The 22,616-nt window shown below is 43.6% G+C and overlaps 1 protein-coding gene across 3 annotated transcripts in view; it reads left to right on the plus strand.

Moving 5' to 3' along the window:
• Positions 1–20,492, plus strand: part of Fam120b (family with sequence similarity 120 member B) — a 58,778-nt gene extending 38,286 nt beyond the window's left edge. For 2 of the 3 annotated variants that reach the window (XM_059272919.1, XM_059272921.1), the window contains 5 exons: positions 9,956–10,162; positions 11,408–11,516; positions 13,136–13,222; positions 18,597–18,648; positions 18,783–20,492. In XM_059272919.1, coding sequence (XP_059128902.1) covers positions 9,956–10,162; positions 11,408–11,516; positions 13,136–13,222; positions 18,597–18,637 — 444 coding nt within the window. In that variant the 3' untranslated portion in view covers positions 18,638–18,648; positions 18,783–20,492. The remainder of the gene's footprint in view (positions 1–9,955; positions 10,163–11,407; positions 11,517–13,135; positions 13,223–18,596; positions 18,649–18,782) is intronic. The other variant, XM_059272920.1, reaches the window with a different exon arrangement.
• Positions 20,493–22,616: the final 2,124 nt, after the last annotated feature.

The raw sequence follows: 22,616 nt of genomic DNA on the forward strand, positions 1-22,616 counted from the left end.
TTGTTATAGTCTTCAATTACAGCATTTATTTAGATCCTCTTTAAGGCCCTTGAACAGATTCATAATTGCTGTTTTGAAGTCCTTGTCTTGTGCTTCAGCTGAACTGCTTTTCTCAATGCCTGTTGCAGTAGGGTTGCTGCCTTCCGTGGGAGGCATACTGTTCGCTGTTCATGTCTGTGTTTTGTTTAGACCTAGGCATTTAGAGTTAAAATGTTCGAAGTGTTTCTTGCTATAGACATCCTGTCTAGTCTTTGTTGCCTGGGTGCTCCATTCTTTAGTTGTTATTGCCCACTTGGATCCTAGCCAAATGTGGTGACTGTAGGGTCCCTGGTAGAGAGTGTTTCTAGGGGTCAGAGGGTGTCACAGAGGAATGGAGATGGGCTAGAAGGAAAGGCTGAACAGGGGAGTGGGAAAGAACTAGGGAGACCCTGGGTCCACACCAAGAAGTTGAGTCTCCAGGGAAGGAAGGTGGGCAGAGAAGAGAGGCTTCTGCTGGCAGGCTTCAGCAGGACTAAGAGTGACTCTGGAGAGACTGGAGTGGAGGACTGGAAGGACAATAAAGGTCACCTACCAGGTCCTAGACTAGTGTGACCACTGGGGGTCCCTGGTAGAAAATGGTTCCATGGGTCTGTGAGTGTCTCAAAGCAGTGGAGATGGGCTGAATAGAAAGGTTGGAAGAAGCAGCAGGGCCTGGTCTACAGAGAGAGTTCTGGGACAGCTAGGGCTACATAGAGAAACCCTGTCTTGAAACAAAAACAAAACAAAATGAAGGAAGGAGGAAGGGAGGAGAGAGAGAGGGAGAGGCAATAATAAAAGGGACCAAGCAGCAGAGTTCATCCCTGATATTCTGCTTCCACATGGTCCATTCTATTGGTGAGATTGTCTGCAGGACTTTTTATTTGACCTGTTGTGTTTTTCATTCCTATCATTGTTTTGGTTTAGGATTTCTTCAGTATTTATCTCTTTATTCTCTTTTTATGTTGTGGATTAGCTTCTTATTTCATTCAGCAGCCTGTTTGTATTCTTGTAGAAAATATTGGAGTCTTCCTTAAAATGTTTACCATGTTTATAATCATTCTTTTTGATCTTACATCCAGAATTTCATCTAAATAATATGAGTTGTCTTGGTTTTTCCTGTTACTTGTGTTTTTGCATTGGGATTTGTTCATCTGGGGTTAGAGTACAGGTTAAGATTTATTGGTTGTGTTCTTTTAATTCAGCTTGCCTCTCTTCTTTACATGGATATGTTTGCAGTGTTGGAAGAGACTAGGTTCTAATACAGTTATGGTGTTGTCATCTGTTAGACTGTTGTTTCAGGCACTGGACTCCATCTACACTCTACCCCTGTGGGTTGAGTACCAGCTGCCACTCCAGTAGTTAAACAACGCCAGGATTGTGGTTGCAGGTAACCACAAAACAGACACTTACTAGTAGGGATTGATATAGAAAGTAAATGGACCCCAACAGTACTATGAATACTAGTAATGCTAGTATAAATGCAGAGAAGAGGTGAACAGTCATGGTGAAACTAGCAATAAGCTTTAGGTTGTTAGATGGGAAGCAGAGGAGAAGGGCATCGTTAGGCGTGGTAATCATTAAGCAAAGGGAAGATGGGGTGGAAAGGTGGGATTTGGATTAAAAGTATACTAAAAAGAAGTAAAGATATACTTAGTGATTGTAAACCAAGTCAGCCGTGGACTTGGGGAGATGCAACACCAAGTGGAATAGGTGTCGGAAAAGAGAAAGGAAGAGTGTGAGAGTATAATGAACAGTAGGGGGCAGTGTTGGCCTGCTACAGTGCCCTCCTGTGCTATATAGATGAGAAATAGCTCTAGTGGGGAAGGAGAGCTGGGAAGACGTAAGAAAATGTGAGCAGGAGCCTGAATGTGGATTTCTTCTCCTGGGCTGCCCTGCTGCCGCGGTCCTGGTGGAGGTTGTGTTCTCTGTTGCTGTTAAATGATCTCATCCCCCACCCTACCCCTGCTCCCCGGGCTTACAGCTCCCCTTGTGCGTAGAGTTTTCTTGACTGTTTTGGTGGCTGTGGAGAGCTGAGGTAAACTCAGTCCAGCTGAGGCTGCTGCCCTCCCACAGGGTTGGGAGCTGCTGGGGGCTGTGCAGTACCCCAAGCACTAGTGAGGACTCATGCTTCGCTCCCTCCGCAGTTCTGTCTTTCCTCATTTGCGGTGTTGATGGTACCTGGGAGCAGTCACTGGGAACCCTTTATGTGACATTCCTATGGCTGTATTGTAGATTTCTGGCAGGAGTCCTTTAGTCCGGTTTCCTTGGTGAAGTGCTGCTTTGGAGCGTGGAGGGCTGTTTGAGTGGCAGCAGCGAATCCATTCATGGGTCCTGTGGCAGAAGAAACATGTTGAAGTGTTGATCAATCTATTTCAGGATTTGGAAAAGTAGCAGATGGAGTGATAAAATATTCATATTCCCTTTAATCCCAAACTGTAACCAGCGACTCCGTCCAATGCGGCTTCTGTTTTGCCATCTTATCCAGAAGTCTTCTAAAGGAAAGTCTCAAGGGATTGCAAAGCCAAGACAAAACAGTAAACTCCTAGAAGAGTTAAGCGTCAGGGTGAAAGACCCACATACAGAATTCAGCCACATTTCCAATGTTACCAGTGAGCACACAGAAACTGAATTGTGAAAACAATGACATTCATAATTTTTTTTTTTTTTACTAAATTGAATTGCCTAGGTGCAAATTAAACATACGTATGATCTGTAGATCCAAACTTGCAGTCCTGCTGGGTGTGCTAGAGCATGCCTTTTATCCCAGCTGCTGGGAGGGAGGAGGCAGACAGGATCTACATATCAAATCCCAGCTGGAGCTAGATGGAGAGCCCTCCCCTCAAAAAAAAAATTATAATCTTGATAAAACAAGTGAAAGAAAAGCTCATGTATGTGGAGGTCAGAGGACAACTTTCAGGAGTCAGTTCTCTTTACTCATACCGTAAATGGAAAAAAAACTAGGGTTGTGTTAATGGACTTTAGAAATATTGTATTAAATTGAGTTCTGCTCATGGTAGACTCTGCAGACCAGACTTAAAAATTTTACATTAGTGAAGAGCACCCACAGGCCTTTACGAGGGATTCCTAGTATCTCTTTGTAAAGAATGGGTACTTTCACATTACACCTCTAAAAACGGTTTGTGCAGCTAAACCCCTTCAGAGTAAAGGTTAAATCTGCAGTGATCCAAGTTCATGATAAACAACGTATTTCATGAGACAGGTTCACACACTGTATCCCCTGCTGGGTCTTACTGTGTAGACCAGGGTAGTCTTGAACTGGTGACAGTCGGCCTCAGCCTCCTCAGTTCTGGAATATAGCCATGTGCTGCTGTCCTTGTGCTTCAGTTCTTAAAATAACTGTCAAATTCATTTAAGTGAGACCTTGTCTGTGAAAGGGTTAAAACATCTGTCACTCTCTCTTACCTTTCTCAGTTTTATTAACTATGTTAGATATGTGATAGTGTGTAGGATAACATTGGTCAGTGTGTGTAGCATGAATTTTAAAGGTTCTTATTAATAAAATCAAACCTGGAGCTGGGTATTGGGGTGAATGCTGGAAGATCAGAGAAGCAGAACAAGCCACAGCTTTCTCACCTTGCCAATTCCTCAGCTGATCCTGTTTCCTCAGACTGGAAGCTTCTGTGTCCTCATCCAAATGGATCTCAGCTGAACTGTTGCTCAAAAGCCTAAAAGCTTAACCAGGCTCTAGTTCCTCATCCTCACGCCTTAAATACCTTTCTGCCTCCTGCCATCACTTCCTAGGATTAAAGGCGTGAGTCACCATGCTTGGCTGTTTCCAGTGTGGCCTTGAACTCACAGAGATCCAGGCGGATCTCTGCCTCTGGAATGCTAGGATTAAAGGTGTGAGCGCCACCATTTTCTGGCCTCTATATCTAGTGGCTGTTCTGTTCTCTGACCCCAGATAAGTTTATTAGGGTGCACAATGTATTGGGGAACACCATATCACCACAAGTGTGAGCAAAGCAGATTCCCTGAAGGTGACTGGCTCACCTGTGCTCCCATTTCCATGGGGTTTCTTGGATATTTGGAGTGTTGGTGCCTGCGGCAGATCCAGCATTCCAGATCCATAGCGAATACGTGTGGATTCTTGTGGATTGTGGAACTCTTTGTAACATAAAGAATGGCTTCTCCAAGAACAGAAGGAGGCTGAACATAAAGGTTGATTTAACAAAGAAAAGTAGTTCATGTTAGCAAGAGATTTTTTTTTTTTTATGTATACGAGTGTTTTGCCTGCATGTATATCTGTGCACCATGTGTACCTCTGTACTCTACCTGCAGAGGCCAGAAGAGGGCATTGGATCCTCTGGAGCTGGAGTTACAGAGAGTTGCCATGTGGTTGCTGAGAATCAAACCCAGGTCCTCTGGAAGAGCAGCCAAGCTCTTAACCACTAAGCCATCTCTCCAGAGCTGAGGCAAGATATTCTTAATTTGTAAAAACTCAGGCGCCGGCCTTTTGAGATTACTTCATGTTCCATTCTATTCTTAAATGGTATTCAATTGAAATGAGACTAAGTATGGCTTTTAGAAACACAGGGAGTGTCTCTCCCTTCCCCTTCCTTTTTAAAGAAAATTTCTCAGGGGAACAAACCCCAAAATAAATTATCTTCTAAGTTCTACCTAGTGGCCACATCTTGTGTTACCCCAGATTTTCCTGGAACAGTGTCTTAGTTACTTACCTGTTGCTATGATGAGACATCATGACCAAAGCAACCTAGAGAAGAAAGCATTTAATTGGGGGCTTGCTCACAGTTTCAGAGTAGAGTCCTTGACCATCATGGTGGGGAGCATATCAGCAGGCAAAAGAGCAGTAGCTGAGAGCTTACGTAGAATCCACCAGCCCAAGGCAGACATACACACACACACACACACACACACACACACACACACACACACAGGGAGAGGGAGAGAGAGAGAGAGAGAGAGAGAGAGAGAGAGAGAGAGAGAGAGAACTGGGAATGGTGTGGGCTATACGGCCACTTCTCTTCCAACAAGGCCACACTTCCTAATCCTTTCCGAACAGTTTCACCAACTGAGGACCAAGGATTCGAACATGAGCCCATGGGAGCCATTCTCATTCAAACTACTACAAGCAGGATGGTTACGTTCCAGATCTGTGTAAGGAGAGAGCTCACGTGAGTGTCTGCTGCCCTAGTGGATGGATGATGGACAAGGGTGTGTACCTGGACTGGGCTCCCATAATGCTTCTCTGGCATTGCTTGTTTGTTAGGTCTTTTTCAGTCTTGCTCAGGAGGCCCAGTGCCCTGATCAGGATTTGGCAAGCACCTGTTCTGAAGACTTAACACCGTGGGACTGTGTGGAGGCCCACAAAGGTTTCCTAGTGAGATCTGAGCTTGCTTTACCCAGCAGGGCTGCATTAGAAGATTGCTTGACCACGTGCATGGTTACCAGGTGATTGGAAGGGTCTATATTTTGCTGAGCTAGGGGGAGGTCTGCTCCACCCCTTGGCATTCCCGTAAAAGGCCCTTTAGAAGAGACGGAAGGGGCCAGTGGATAAGGATCCAGGCCCTCCTGAGGCTATCCTGTGTTTCTGTTTCTCTCCCCTCTATCCTTCTATCTGATATCTCTTATTCCTCATTCCTTAAGAGTACCCTATTGTAAAATGTGGGAACCAGTCTCCCAGTTGGGCTCCCACAAATGGTGCCCGAACAGAGACTGGGACTTGGTGAAAGGAGTATCAGGGGCGTCACAGGTGTAAGGGGGCATGCTCAATAATGAATTAAAAATAAAGGCGACAGCATTTTATTCTTGGGAGTGGAGGTAGGCGGCTGAATGCCGAAGTTAAAAGTGAGGTTGCAGCAAGTATCTCTTCTCCATCTAGGTTTCTTTCTTTTTTCTCTCTCTTAATTTCTATCTGTAAAATTTAAGGAAAAAATGTAAGGTAGAATATAGGAATATTGGGTAAGAAGAAACTTAGGGTAAAGTAGAATATAGGAATATAGTGTAAGAAAAACCTTAGGATAAGAAAAGCAGCAAGACAGAGGAGCTGTGTTCTTGAGAGTCTGAACACAAACTCCTGGGGAAAAATCGCAGTCATGAAAAAATACTATGAAAAAAACTGGCAGAAAAAGATTCCTGTGGAAGCTTTTGGCCTGTGAATAGCTTAGATCTAAGCCCTGAGCAGCAGGGAAAGAATTTTCCGAGGCAGATGCAGGTGAAATAAAACTCTTCACTCCCCTGGCTCTGCCACTGTATGAAAACATCGAACCGTCAGAATTAGTTTCCTCTTGGCCATGAAGCCAGAGTTTAGGGAACAGAAATCTTGGGGAAAACTTAGTGATCTTTCTCTAAAAAACTGAAGGCTTTTCAGGTCTTTCCTTCTCAGATCTCTTTTCTTCCTGTAAGTGCAAAATTAGATTCACCTGGAAATAACATCTATCAGAATGGGAAAATCACCTAGAAAAAAAAAAAAAAAAAATCTTGAGAACTTGGCAAATCTTCTCTGATAGTCCTGTCTCCCCTTCAAGCCAGTATTAGAGAAACAAAAGCCAGAATCCCCTGTGGCCAGAGCCTTCGCCCAAATAAGTACAGGCAGAAAGCCGAGTAGGGACAGCTTCCCTCCAGAGTGGAGCCACAACAGAGGTGGTGCAGGACCCGGGGAGGGGCTGCTGGTGTGAGCAAAGCAGTGAAGGCTTTGAAATCCTCCCTGCAATGAGGGAAGGCAGGGTCTAAGTTCCTAGATCAGGAACTCAAGCCCCTACCCCCAGAACAGAAAGCAGTTAGCAGAGAAACTGAACCTCTGCTAAGGCATCAGACTCTGCATCTTGGGGGAGGGGACAAGCATGGACAAGCAGAGGATCTATAAAGGGGAGGGGGAATCTTAATGAGGAAGCTTTATTTCAAGTACTTTCATTTTCTTTTACTGACCCAGAAAGGTGGGAGACAAGTGTTGATCTGTAAGTACGCACCTGGGCCCGCTTCTGGGACAATATCAGGTAAAGGAAATACACCTGCCAATGCCAGCTCAGGGGGAACAGAAACCACCTGTGGCCAAAAAAAAAAAACAAAAAAAAACAAAAACTCGCTTGATCTTGACTTTCAGTATGAACACAAACCGTGTAAAAGGAAATAGGAATGCAGCGGACCCAAAAGGAAGCTTGGGAAATGTAGTCCATAACTAGATTGTAACAGCATGACGCTATAGAGAAAGGCAGCTTGGGAAATGTAGTGCGTAAAAGCGAGGCACATAGGCAAGCATGCCTGGAGAAAAGGCAGATAGACTGGGACAAAAACTTTCAAATGTTCCTGTAACGTAGCTGCAGAATGCCCAAGGGGAAATACTGCCAGTATAGCCCCCCCCCCAAAAAAAAAAAACACAAATGCCATTTTTTCCACAAGCTTTGTTAGCTTGCCTCCTGGAAATGAGAAACGGGTAAACAGCCTGCCTGTCAGGTGGGGATTATTTGTTATTGAAGAACAAGAAACAGGTGATGCCTGTCAGAAAGCAATTAAAATGACACTCCTCAAGTCATTTTGAAACCCTTGACAAATGAGGATAATCAGAGAAGTGTTTTTTTGCCTTTTGAACAACAGCTAGCAGTGAGTGATTCCTTTGCAAATATAATGGGGAACAAGGAAGCGTGTATTTAGAAAGGAGTGACTGTTTTGTAGATGGGGACCACACTCCAGAAAATCTAGCTGTCTTACAAAATAGAGTCACTTCGCTTGAAAGTTCCCCACAAGAAATCAACGCTACATTAAAATGCTTGCTTAGTGAATGCACTGGTGCTCGTGAGAACAGGGAAGTGTGCCACGTCCTGAAGGCTGAGTTACAACTCCAGTCTAAGCCGAGTGACCCATGGTCAGAGAGGACCACAGCTACTGGTCAAATGGCATCAGGGTTGAGAAGCCAGTGAATGAAGTGAAAATACTAAATCATGAAAATGTTCTTCCTCAGAGTGAGCTAATGAAAGATGTGTTTCATGATAAATAAGACAACTCTTTTGGACGATAGCAGTATCTGAACAAATAACCTTATCAGAAACATTGGGCTAATAAAAATCTATCCAAGACAAAGCCTTGTTAAAAGAGGCAATTCTAAGAAAAGGGAGTTTTACCCTCAAGCTTAGAGCCACTGATGAATTAGGCTCTAACTTCAGACTCCCAAGAAAAGTTTCAGAATGATATCAAGTTGACTATAAACTCTGAACTTTAGAAATGATTTACATACTTCCTGTCTTGTTAGAAGAAAATGTAATAGTTCAGTTAAGAAATCTCTTGTAGATGTTTGCTAATAGAGTTTGCTTTTGAATGTAAGTTAGTTCTGTTAAGAGATTCTTTCTAGTGAAAGTTCTGTTAAGAGATTCTTTCTAGTGTTCTGTTAAAAGATTCTTTCTAGATGTTTGCTAATAGTTTCCTCTTGAGTGTAAGTTTGATAAATAGTTCTTTTAAGAAATCTCTTCTAGATACGTGCTAAAGCTTGTAAAATAAGTTCTATGGAGTTTACTTTTGAATATAAGTTTGTAAAAAGTGCAAATATGTATAAGTTTGTAAAAATGTAAATTATATAGTGATAAAAAGTGTAAATATGTATTAGTTTTATTTATGCTAGTTGTAAATATGTATAGTAATGTTTATACCAGATATATTTGAACATGTTTTTATAATAGCCCAAAATATAATTTTATGGTCTCAGTGGCCCCTGGAAAACCTAAAGAAGGTGTCATAATTAGGGGAGCTTTTCTGTCTTCCTAGAAGTTTCCATCCTCCTCTGTTTCTGTTTAGAAAGGGGTAGGCCTCCCACAATTGAGTTAATTTATACAGAAATTCTATTGCTGTGGTAGGAACACATGTATATGTGAGCTATTTAAACAGCTAAAAGTGTCTTTATAAAATTAGCATGAGTTTTTGTTTACTTGAGTGGATACTTTGAAGTGTTTTGAAATGACTGTTTTCTCCTGGGAATCAAAACAGTCTCTTGAAAATTTTATTGAACATCTGTTAGAAGAGAGTTTTGATTTAGAAAAAGGCTTGATGGAGCTAAGACTGCTGTAGTTATCTTAGACCCATTCCAAAAAGGATATTCCACCTTTATTATCCTCTACTCCTTTACTGGGAGGTGTGTCGGCTGTGAAGATCACTGGATGTTTGCAAGCTCTTAGTAGGGACCTGGGCCAGAGCTGAGTGAAACTCTGTACCTCCTTCTGCCAGAGGCTGGTAGCCAAAAATGGGCAACTTCTTCTTGATAGTTTAAGATTATTCAAGAATGACCTAAGACAGTCACAGTCTATCTGAGGGGCCTGGAGGGCCCTTTATTATATCAAGAAGGGGAGTTGTGGTGGCCCACAATGGTTTCCTAGTGAGATCTGAACTTGCTTTACACAACAGGGCTGCATTAAAGGATTGCTTGGCCACATGCATGTTTACCAGGTGATTGGAAGGGTCTACAATTGGCTGAGCTAGGGGGAGATCTTTTGTTCCACCCCTTGGCATAACTATAAATAGCCCTTTAGCCGGGCAGTGGTGGCACATGCCTTTAATCCCAGCACTCGGGAGGCAGAGCCAGGCGGATCTCGGTGAGTTCAAGGCCAGCCTGGTCTTCAGAGAGAGATCCAGGAAAGGCACCAAAAACTACACTGAGAAACCCTGTCTTGAAAAACCAAAATAAATAAATAAATAAATAAATAGCCCTTTAGAAGAGACAGGAGGGGCCAGTGGATAAGGATCCAGGCCCTCCCGAGGCTATCCTGTGTTTCTATCTGTTTCTCTCCCCTCTATCCTTCTATCTAAATCTCTTATCACTCACTCCTCAAGAGTACCCTGTCGTAAAATGTGGGAGCCAGTCTCCCAGCTGGGCTCCCACAGGACTGAGACCCTCCAGTCAGCTTTTTGATGCACACACCTAACTTCTGGTTTGAGCCATCTGTCTTGAGCTCCCTGTGTGTGTCTGTCTCCACAGCTGGATTACATTAACTCCAGAGCTGTGCAACTGGGGTCCCTTCTCGTCCGAGGCCTCACCACATTGGTACTAGTCAACAGTGCATGTGGCTTCCCTTGGACAACAAGCGAATTTATGCCCTGGAATGTGTTTGATGGCAAGCTTTTCCATCAGAAGTACCTGCAGTCTGAAAAAGGATATGCTGTGGAGGTTCTTTTGGAACAAAATGTGAGTTCTGGTTATTGAATATTAGAACAATGAGTAAGTTTGAAGTCAGCCACTCTGTTGTACCTAGAAAGTCTGCCCATCTCATTAGTTAGGAAACTTTAAAAAATAGGCATGTTCTCCAGAGTAATCCCCATCACCTCACACAGCTGGTGGGACTGTGCTGACAGTTCTGTAACTGCTGTCCACACGAGGTTGGCTCGGTTTAGCAGCATCAATTGGAATCTACATAGCTAATTGCTTTTGTCGGGAGAGTAAGCTGAAAGAAGGGTTTGCACTGTCTGCAGAGGGCTTCTCTAGACAGCAGACTAGTTAGGGAGACTCTGCTGCTACAAAAGGCTGCCCATGTCCTGGGGCTACTGACTGCTGCCCTGGGTTCCCCAGACAGCAGACTAGTTAGGGAGACTCTGCTGCTACAAAAGGCTGCCCATGTCCTGGGGACACTGACTGCTGCCCCAGCTTTCTAAGTACAATTGCTTCATGATTCCTGGAAGGTTTCCAAATGAGGCTTCCCGCCAAGCTCATTTGGAATGTTTTATTACCCACAGGGATGAGAAGGCGGTGTGATTGTGAGAGAACATGCTGATCTGTTAGATAAAACACTCCCAAGTTTTCACACCAAAGGGAAAACATTTGGCAATGTGTTGCTGTCACCATTTCGCACCGAAGTTCCAGGGTGTTGCAGGATTTGTGAGTGTTTAGAACTTAGAGGAGCAGAACAAGAGGAAAGCCCTTTCTCAGATTTGGACATTCCTCTAGCAGTGATTGAAGGAGATGCAGCCCTGGGGCACAGCTGCTAGTTGTTTGTGTACCTCAAAATACATGACTCCTCCTTGAGCACCCCAGAGGGACTTAAAAGAATCATCAAGGATGAAATATTGACCAGTAATTCAGGAAGCTATGAGAACAGTGCTGATGTTCATACCCCTCTCTGCTGCTGTTGGATGACCCCAGCATCTCCACTTGGCGTTCTTAGATTATCACAGGAGTAGATTTTTAGTCGTGACTGTTTAGTCTATAATATCTAGAAGCAGGCATCACAGGTACTTGATGTCATCTGAGACCCTCTTGAGGTCATGCTAATTGAGAGCTGCCACTGTCTTCACTTGGTGCAGACCGTGCAGCTACGCGGGTTGATGTCTTATGGACAGAGACCACTAGGAGGTTGCCCCCCATCCCTGCCACCTCACACCCTGCTCCTTCACAGAATGTGCAGCTAGCTTGCATTTTCATCTGATCTGTTTGCAGAGATCATGGCTCACCAAGTTCCACAACCTGAAGACAGTGGTCTGCAAGGCCTGCTCAAAGGAGAACCGACGCATTGTAGGCAGAACACATTGGAACTCACACTACACAGGTGGGCAAGGGTTGGGTGCTTCCCCTTACCTGTCACCTAATGTGCTGAGGCCCGGGGAGACTTACCTGCTTTCTTGTGATTTACTGATAAAAGAACAATGAAATTATGACAGATGAATATGATTGGACTGTACTCAATAGCTTAAATTCTGGTCCCATAAGGAAAAACATTTCAAGAAGGATTTGTTTGTTAATTGAATAAAGAACTCTTTCTCTGATGTATCATCTGTTTCCCACAATTCCCCTAATTAAAGGCTGCATGAATAGTGTTTGTCTACCTGACAAAAGTTGAGGTTTAGTTTTTCTCATAACAAATGGACATTAGAAAAGTTCAGTATGTGTATACCTATATGTGTACAGTAACAGTTTTTACAAAAGTGGTCATGAATTTGAATAACAGTAGAAAAGGGCAAATGGGGTGGTTTGGAAGGAGGAAAAGGAAGGGAGAAATGTTGCAATTAAATTATAATCTCAAAAAGAGAATAATTAAATAAGAGCTTTAGAAGATTTATGGTTCTATCACCTAAAATGGCAACTGTTGGAAGATAATACACTTCTGAAGTGTCTTCCTGTGTCACAGTTCAAGATTCTCACCCTTCCACATAGCATTCATCACATTAAACAGTGGCCAGTCTTCCTCCACTACTGTCCATGTTTGCAGTGGATCCCAGGTGAGAGGTGGCCCTGGGGCAGGTGCCTGCACCCTTGGAGTATCTCAGGCATCACATAAGTTGTGCTTTGATCTTTTCCCTTCACTGGTGGATGAATCTAGTATTATGGGTGCATTGCTTGGGACCTTGTCCTTTTTGTCCACAGTGGCTCCAAGCAGAAGGGGAGTTTGGTCTCTGAAGGCCCTATCATACATGTGTTGTCCTTGGGAGTTCCTGGCCAAATGCCACATTGCCTAGCAGACACACCCCAGAGTCTGCAGTGGGCACTTGGGGTAGGAATTCATTCTTTCTGTGGAGTGTGAGAAATAAAGATACCTTAAAAAGTCCAAGATAGCCAGGGGGGGGGTGGTGCACACCTTTAATCCCAGCACTTGGAAGGCAGAGGCTAGTGGATTTCTGTGAGTTCGAGGCCAGCCTGGTCTACAGAGCGAGTTCCAGGACAGGCTCCAAAACTACACAGAGAAACCCTGTCTCGAAAAACAAACAAAGTCCAAGGTAGTATGTAATCAGTGGTAATTAGTGATACAAAGACATCAGAGTATAAAAAGTATGTGTTAATGCATTTGTGAGTAGTGTGGAGGAGCTCACCACATCCCAGGAATATGCTCAAGAGGAACACATCCATATGATTGTGTTACCTGAAGAGACTGGAGGTGGGCCTCCTTATAGGGGGAATAGCTTTTGCAATTGTTGCCTCTGGGTAAGCAACAAGACTCCATTTTAAAGACACATACATGGTGAGATATATCTTAGTACTGGTCATAAGTTACCATTTGACTTCTAGTCCAGATTCGCTGCACCTCTTCTGAGCCTTTGTCTATATAGTCTTAGTCCCATTCTGCCGTTGTGAGCACACTGAAGGTTTACTGGCCTGGTATCACTTGCTACACTATTAAGTGTGAGACAAAATGAGTGATGGTGTGCTGATGTGTTGACCATGTTCCCACAGGGAGGCTGGGGAGACAGGGCTCCAGTTCCCACAGGACAGGCTCCACACATGGCCATCCTGGGCAGCCATGGAGAGATCAGGGTTCAGGTAAGAGGCTGCCACACCAGCCATCAACTGCTCATAGGTGTTGCATTCCTTTACGCTATGTTTGTGCTGAAACATGCTATGTTTCCTGTGTTTGAAAACAAGTTGTGTATTTACAGTTAGAAAACAAGTCAGTGTGTTGGCATACCTAATTCTTTGTTATGGAATAGAGACAAGTAATAATAATCTTGCTTGATGGTGATATGTCTGCTTCTTACTGCTTTATTTTCTGCCAATTCATTCATCTCTTAAAGACTCAATTTTTACAATTTACTCAAAGGCTTTTCTAAAGATTGCTAGTAGAGGGCTCAAATAGGAGCATTCTGCTATCATAGGAGCATTCTGCTGTCTTTCATGTCATGGATTACATTTATAATGTTAGAAATGCAGCTCTTTATATGTCATATGGGTGTATTGATAATCACACTATACTTAATTTGATACGCAATTATTTGCACTTCAATATGTAGAGAACTTCCCATCAGTATTTGAATTCAAATTTCTTTTAGGTTCCAGAGCTAAACTTGATAGACTGAAATTACCGAAGACTTACAGTTTTGTCCTTTTATAGAAATATACTCAAATGTGTCTTTTACTTTTGTAAACCGCACGTGTGCAGATTTGCGTGTTGCTCAGATGGCAGCTCTTTAGCAGTCCTGAGTGCAGCAAGCACAGCCATTTCTGTGATGCTGCTGAGGAAGGACTCTCCTCAGGCTGTAGACAGCACATGTGTACAGTGCCCAGGCTTATCTTCTCGAGTGTGGGTATTGAGCAACTTTGAAGCTGCTGTATAGTTTAGAATAATCCAGTTCCTGGTGGAAAGGCTGCTCCCTGGAGAAGGAGAAGCACCATCAATGTAGACTTAGGTTGGCTTTTGACTTTCCTTGAACTTACACAGGGTGCTCCATCACTCCTGCCACTGACTGTCTTCTAGGGCCTGTGGTGGCCCAGCTGAAGTTCTCCTGAAGCTCTCCAGCACAGCCTGTGTCCAGGGCTCCCTGCCACACTACCAGCTAGCCCATGACTCTGAGCTGACCCAGACAGATGTTTGTCCAGAATAATGGCAAGGGAGGGTCAGAGTTCTGACTAGATAGATGTCTCTCAAGGCCAAAGACCACCAAAAGCAGTGAAAGCCTATAGACCTTCTTTGTAAAGCTACCGTGACACTGGTAACGGCTTTAGCCCACTTGAGTTAGATAGGATCTAGGTGTAGGCCCAGCTATCTGTATGTCCCACCCTGAAAATGTTTACGCATCCTGCATCCTGACACAAGGCACCTGGCTGGAAGTCAGGCTAGTGCCTTTAAGGCTTTGGCCCTTTGCCCTTGTGTGTTGGGGAAGAGCTAGTGGCCCTTCCTTGAGGCAGCTGGTCCCCGCTGATGGTTCTTCCCCTGCCGGCAGCCGCAGTCCGCCTTGCCTGGTGTGCCAAGGAAAGTGATGCCTTCTTTTTGTCCTCTTTGGCTTGCCATTGTCCCATTCCCATGTGCAGAATCTTGATGCTAGGCCAGATGACAGCTGTACAGTTGTGCGCAGTAAGAGGTTGTCGTTCCCTAGGGAGGCTCGCACCCTCACCAGCTGCAGGAGAGAACCACCAGGGTTGTCAGATCTCCACACTCAGACTGTCTGGTGACTGTCCTGGCTCCTCCTCCTCTGTCAGGCAGCTGGCATCAATAAGCTTGTGTATCTATAGCTCTGCAGAGCTGTGATTCTTTGATTCATGGTTGGTGAATGAGTATAACTCCTATAGGTGAGTAGGAAAGGTAGTAAGGTGCTATTTACAGAGGTGCCATAGAGCCAGGCCCATGCCAGTCTTCTCGGGAAGCCTGGGCCTTAGTAACCTCACCTGCAGTTCTTAGGACAGTCTCATAACCTGCACCAGAGTGCCTTTGGTTTTCCTGACAGGCATTCCTTAGTATAGCTATGCCACTGAAACTGTAAACCCTACAAAGAGTCGTCTATATCCACAGAGCCCTGTCCCCGGCTGAGTGCCCAGAAAGAATGTCACAAGAATTGGATTATTCTCACCCTTAGTTCCATGGCAGAAGTTACAGGGGTATGTTTCAGATACGCTAGGAGAATCAATTCTTCCTTGGGTTGTTGTTGGTCATGGAGGGTGTGTGTGTGTGTGTGTGTGTGTGTGTGTGTGTGTGTGTTGATTTCTTCACATTCTTTTAGCAGAGGGTATTGAGCATGTCCTCATATAGATGAAGATAATGGAATGACTCCCTAGGAGAAGTGCTTTCTAAGTCCCAGGTCTCTACCAGAGAGCTGTCTACCCTAGAACCCACATCACTGAGCATTTCCATTGTCCCAGAGATATCATGGTATCTGTATGTCCCACCAATGTGACAGCTGTCTTCATGGCACCAGGATGCATCCTACATATGTGACATGTCCTTGTGGCCAGTGATATAAGGCTGGAGGCCTTTAGCCACATGTAGAGTGGATACATGTTTTAGGACATAAGACTGAAAGCTAGTGAGATAATGGTGGTAGCCTCTGCTGGGCCCAGAGCTGAGGTCAGGAGATGTCAGAATCCCAGGACTGGAACTACAGTGAGTGAACTAGAGTCATCAGCTATTCCAAGGACAGGTAATCCTATTCAAACTGTAGATGTCTTTCCAAGGGTGCTATTCCCATTCATGTTTGTAAAAAATATTTGCTGCCAATGAGGAATTGGAAGCATAGTGAAGAACTCAGGGCAGCAGCCACAGCTCTTGTGGTTCTTTGTATGTATGCCACGCATCTCCTGATTGCCTGGTCTTTGACCCATGTGGTCTGCAGCTCTCTCACACACATCAGGAGTCTCAGCCATGGCATGGCCTGGTGAGATACACTCTCCTTCTGGACCTTTTGCATCTGCAGGATTTGCTCCTCCCTGAGCCATGGGCTCTGATGTCCCCAGCATTCTACATGCCACTACTTCCTGGCCTCTTGTCTGCATCCTGGGCCACAGTCCTGTAGCCCAGCATTGACATCCCTTTTGGTAACTAACGCTCACCAACTTAATGAAACAGATGTGGTGAACAAAGTCTGGACAGCTGTGCGTTTCCTGGTTGTGTGCTCTACGTTGGTTTACTTTGCATGCATATTCTTCGAGTTCCATAGGGCAGTGATGGAGACAAAGGTCTTGCTCTTGCTGAACTCAGTGAATAATGTCATGCTTCCCATTATATACCCAGTGTTTTAGTTCTAAATCCAGTATGCACATCCACAACCACCAATTTTCTATATCTCATTTCTGATATATGTATCTTGAAAACTATGTTTACACATATAACAAAAAGGCCAGATAATCAAAAGCAATAAGCAATTCTTCTGACCCAGAAAAGAACAATGTGAGGTTGTCATCACCGTTACAGATGTGCAAGCCCTGAGGACACACAGGGCCCTGGACAGTTAGTCTGTCCAGTGATTGAATATGCAGTACCACAGATCTCTTTACTCAACTGCCTAATTTCCTGCTACCAGCCAGGCTGGAAAGTTGTAAGAGTTGGCTTCTATCCTCCACCTACATGGCTGCACTAAACTTGACACATTGGGAGTGTTGAGTGGTTGTGTATTATCTAGCTTTAGACCAGAGAAGCCCATTTACCCTGTTGTTCTGGTTACTTGAAAACAGAAACATGGCACTGGTCACATTAGTTAAAGCCTAAAAACTATGTAGACATTGTGCCCTGGTTTGAGACTTGGGACTTTGAAGGACAGCTCTGCTTTATTGGGGTGGGTTATAATAGAAACATAATCACAGTCGTGATTGTGAAGGTTGGGCTGGGAGAAGTTCTAGGGTCCTGAGGAAAAAAGGCCAATTTGAGTGGCCTGGGTGCTGGGTTGATATCAGGTTGAATGGCTAAAGGTGAGTCTAGAAGCAGCTAGGGGCAGTATGTGAGCAAAGGACAGTGCTCCATTGGCACCTTGCCCATGTGGAAGCAAGTCCACAGGCCACCTGCTGCTGCTGCTGCTGCTGCTCCTCTTCCTCCTCCTGCTGCTGCTGCTCCTGCTGCTGCTGCATTAGTGTTCTTTGGTGTTGTGTGCAACATCAACTTTTACACATTTGGTCCTTAATTGGAATTTTTGTTGTTGTTGTTTTAAAGATCAGACAATCTACTTTTTCTGCAAAATTACTGAGTTGTGTTTTGTTTGGGCCAGCACATTTTTGTAGTGGGTTTTTTTCCTGCCTTAAATATTTTTGTATTTCTTCAACATATTAAGTGGAAAGTTGTTACTATTTCAAGATTAGAAAAAAATAGACAAAATTCTTCATGTTAAAAAAGACTCAAAATGTTTTATGTTCAAAATGGCAGTGTTCAGTTTTGGCATAGTTGACACATTTTCAAAGTCTGGACCTAACTATACATGTGGGCCCTGTGGAAGCTGAGGCCTCAGGGCCACTTCAGGGACTGCAGCCTGGCAGATGGGTTGGGGTACATCTCAGAGATAGTCAACATCAAAGTCTGGGGCCCAACCTAGCCACCCTGTGACCAAATGGCTACCAGAGTTGAAGTTTTGACCTTTCCCTTGCTATTGTTCAGCCCAGCTGGTGAGGGAAAACGTGTTAAATTCCATTAAGGAGCTGTAAACTAGGTGAGATTCTTCACTTTGCCCGTTCTCATGGTGACTGAGAGGGGCCTGCACACTAGGAGACTCCAGGATGACAGGGTGGACACCTGTCAGGGCCATCACCCTTACACCTTAGGGGTCATTAGGCAGAGCGTGTTAAAGCCATTGCTTTCATGTACCAAAGAAAGCCAAGAGCAAGACTTGCAGAAAAGTGTGTTGTCTTTGAGAAAGAGTCTTACTGTGTGGCATTATCCTGCCTGGAACTCACAGAGATCCACCTGCCTCTGAGTCCTGAGTACCACCATGCTCAACCAAAGATGTGGAAACTGTCAGTTTTCTTCAAGGCTAGCTCTGCACCAAGTCCCTTCCCAACACCCCGTGTCTGTCAGAGGCAGGAAGTGGCCAGCTACACTGTGGGGTTGGAGGGCTTGTATGCTCAGCCCTGGAAAAGTCACACGTGGCTTTCTCTGTGCTTGGCAGGAAGTCCTGTCGGAGCCATCTGCATGAATTTCCATTTCCAAAGTCATTAGCAGTAATAAACATCTAGATGTCCTGCAGATGGTTAGAACTGGCACCAAGAAAAACAATTTTGACAGTTTCCTTCTACTAATAGCACTACCTCCTAATTAATTGCTTCCACTTTAATGGAATAATTATAGAACAAAATTTAATGACAGGTGGTCACAGCTGAAAAATGTTCTGTCTTCCAGTACAACTCAGCATTCTGTCTTTATGCATACTTAGAACCACGCCACTTCTTTCGGTTAGTGTTTGGAGACAGTTCTTCTTACTTTGGTTTTTATTTCTGTTTGGTGCAGGAGGCAGACAGTATGAGCATGACCAGTGGAGACGATACTAGACATCTTCCAGGTAAATTCCTCACCAGCATCTTCAAATGAATCAGTAGATACTTTGTCTTTACAGTTGAGAGCCAATGTGTCACATGTGGCAGCTTCCCAACTGGGATCCACCAACTTAATTCAAGATGTGTTTGCTTCTTCCAGAAAGTGTGGGAAGAGGATGCAGGGCCCAGACTCCACCCTCCTTCAGAGTAATGTCACCCAGTCTGACCAGCAAGGCGATGGCAACTGGAACCACACTTCAAAGGAAGGAAAAATTACCTTTCAGAGGTTTCTCCCACATGTATTATAAAAAACGTCCATTGGTTTGGTTTCAAAGGTTGCTCCTGACTCCATGACCCACAACACCATCACTAACATCACACATGCTCTCCTGATCTTAGCAGGACTCTAGATTGTGAAAATGTTTTCCCAAATCATTAGTCTTTGAAATCATGGAGTCTTAGTTACTTTTCTATTACTGTGAAAAGACACCATGACCAAAGCAACTTATAAAAGAAAGCATCTGATGTGGGGCTCAAGGTTCCAAAGGGTAGCAGAGTCCATGACCATCATGTCAGAGAGCATGGTGGCAGGCAGGCTAATGAACACTTACTAACTGGGAATAGCTCAGGGTTTTGAAACTTCAAAGCCCACCCCATTGACACACTTGCTCCAGCAAGGCCACACCTCCTCCAGCGTGGCCACTCCTAATCCTTTCCACCAACTGGAGACCAAGCATTCGAACATATTAGCCTATGCGGGTCATTCTCATTCAGTCCGTGACACATGAAGTCTAATAGCCATACAATCTGTCAGAAATTACTTTTTCATTAGAAATTCTAACAGAAGTCAATTGTCTAACTACTTCTTTTCTTGATCCTCAGAAGTGTTTGGATAGAAAAAAATAAACTAAACTCTTGCTTGCTTATGGGAAAGTTGGTTCTGCTTGGAGGAGAGATGGCTCAGCAGTTAAGAACAGTGGCTGCTCCTCTAGAGGACCCAGGTATGGTTCCCGTCACCAACATGATAGCTCACAACTGTTTTTAACTCCAGTTCCAGGGGACCTAAAGTGTCTTCTGGCCTCTGTGGACTCCAGACACACAAGTGATGCACAGACATCCATGCAGGCAAAACAACCATTAAGATGAACTAAAAAAGTAAAATAAACTTTTTTAAAGGAGCACACTGGGTCAGGCTTAGAAGTAAGGTCCTCTTTAACCTTTGAGGTTATTACCTGTCTCCACTGGGGACGTGAGAATAGCTGTGCCCAGGGCCCTTATGGCCATGCTGTGTCTCTGAGGACACTTAGTTCACTTGGGAGATGCAAGCACTCCTGACCCCTGAAGATGTGTCCTTCCATGCTGCTGTCTCTAAATTCTTAGTAAGCCTCTAAAAATGCTCATTTTCATCTTTACACTGACAGTTACTCAGATGACCCTGGCTCAAGTGTGCTGCACAGAGCTTTTGGGTTTCACTGAAATTCTTATATTTACCAGAAAGGTATATAGCTCCCACATGTGAACACATTTATATTTGGTCAGCTCCTTTCTGCTCCTGAAGGACTTCTGCATACTGTGTCTGCATACTGTGTCTTGTAGCTGCTATGACTTTAATGCCTGGATTTGGAACTGGCCTTTCTGATCCTCCAGTGAATGTTTTGTTTCCCTCAGATATTCACTTCCTGTCCTCCTCATGTGTGCTGCTTTGAAACATTGCTGCCTTTAGATGTTCTGTTTCTCTGCTGTTTTCCTGTGTAACTTCGAGCTAAGTTTGTGATCTCTTAGAAAGTATATTTCTATGAAAGCTGTTTTCCTTCACAGAATCTGTATTTTGACCTGTCAATAAAATATGAATGTCATTCACAAGCTTAAATGAGCCATTGTGTTGGTGGATATTTATCACATTTAAAATACCAGTGTGCAGAGCTTTGACAACAAGAATATTGCTTATGTTGTGTTCCAGTCAAGTCTTGTAGAATTTCCACATATCGATCTAAAATGCTCATGATTGACTCCTTCCTTCCTCCCTCTCTCCTTCTCTCCCTCCCTTCCTTCATTCCTTCCTTCATTCCTTCCTTCCTTCCAAGACAAGGTCCTATTCTATTGCCTACACAGCCCTGGGAGTCCTAAGGCCTCAGTTATATCCTCCTATTGTACCAAACCTTCTTAGGCATGCCATATCTTTCTTTGTTCTTATAAAAAAAAAAAAATGATGTTGAGCACAGAATCAGGTAGTGTTCCTAAAGTAGGAAAAATCAACACATTTTCAGGAATCAAAAAATCAAAAAAAAAAAAAAATACCCAAATATCCTTTCTAAGGATATGAGTGTTCTCTAATAGAATGAGCGCTTCATTCCACAGAATGTGGGGACTGTGTGAAGCAGTGCTGGGCAGAGAAACGAGTGAAATGGGCAGGTGTTACTAAGCAGTATTGAGCGATAAAAGCGTAAGGCAATAAGACAGCAGGGGCCACGACTCTGGATTAGTACGTGGGAAGTGATGGTGAAAAGTGAAGGCATGTTTTCTTTTCTTGCTTAGAAAACAATATTTTTATTATCTGTCTATTTTTAGAAATATATGCTAAAATATATGTAAAATGCGATATGAACTAGAAAAAGTAAAAAAAAAAAAGCCACTTATACTCCTCATGCTGAAATCAATTCCAGAGTACAGGTACAATGGAAAGAGAGATAGTATAGCACATGTATTTTAGAAACCAACAGGTCAAATACAACAAAAATAATGACATACATGTGAGCAGTCAATGCCTTTTGGTGTATATTCTTTTTGAACACATGTGTACAGTTCATAGGACCTAACTATGAATTAGACCCATAACAACTCACCATTCTAAAATATTTTTTGAGGAAATGACTTGCAAATTTATTTTAGAAATACTAATAAAGGTACTACATTTAAAACTCATAGAAGGGAAGTGATGTCACAGAAGATAAATCAGGAAGCACCAGAAGTCCAGCTCAGTCGCAATCATACTTGCATAAATGTTGAAGCTGGCTACCAAGGTAAGTTTGATTGATACATTGTAGTTAATTTCCACTTATTTCAGTTGCTTGGCCAGTGACAGCCCCTTGTGCATTTCTGATTCAGGCTGCCAGAGCCAGGGAGCAGAACATCTTGCTCTCTGAATGGGGTGCTATGTGGCAACTGCTGCTTTTGTTTCCTGAGAAGCAGGCACAGAGGCTGGCTGTCATGTGTCCACTCCCCTAGCTTATGTAATCCTAGGGGGGTTAAAGGAATACCACCTGTGGGTAAAGATTAATTAGGGGATGGAGAGCTCTCAGCAGTGAAGAGCACTGGCTGCTCTTCCAGAGACCTAAGTTTATTTCCAACACCCACAGGGTGGCTCACAACCACATCTCACAGCACACATGTGGTGTATACACATAAAGTAAAAATAACTACAAATTTTTACCATTTAGGGAGCCAATCTTTGAGTGATCAGGACATTCAAAAGCAACCTAATGTAATGGTAAATTTAGCAGTACAGCAAAGTGGTCAGGACCCAGCAAGGAATGGAGAAGACTCCAGGCTTTTCATTCATGTTGACTCACAGCACCAAGATACCCTTTACTCATCAAAAAACAAGCCCTGAGACTGATTTTCAGAGGTATAATTACATAAGACTCAACATTTTCAACTTCCAACAACAAAGTCACAAACACGAATCAGGAAAACAAAGTATATTCAGAAGTCAGAGATAAACAAGTTATCCCAGAAGAAAGCAAGACATCAGAGTCATTGCACAAAACTTTAAATCTTAAAGATGCTCACAACTCTAAAGGAAGGCATGAACAACATCTGTTAATACATGTATGAACCAAAAATGAGACTTGATATATAAAGGAACCAAAAAAGAAGTGTAATAACAGAAATGAAAAATTCCCCAGAGGTGCTCTAGGGTGGATTTGAGAAGACATAGAGCAAATTTGAAAGTTATTAAGCCTTAAAAAATTAAAAGAATAGGGCTGGAGAGATG

This window comes from Peromyscus eremicus, chromosome 8b (genome assembly GCF_949786415.1).
Source record: "Peromyscus eremicus chromosome 8b, PerEre_H2_v1, whole genome shotgun sequence".
NCBI lineage: Eukaryota > Metazoa > Chordata > Mammalia > Rodentia > Cricetidae > Peromyscus > Peromyscus eremicus.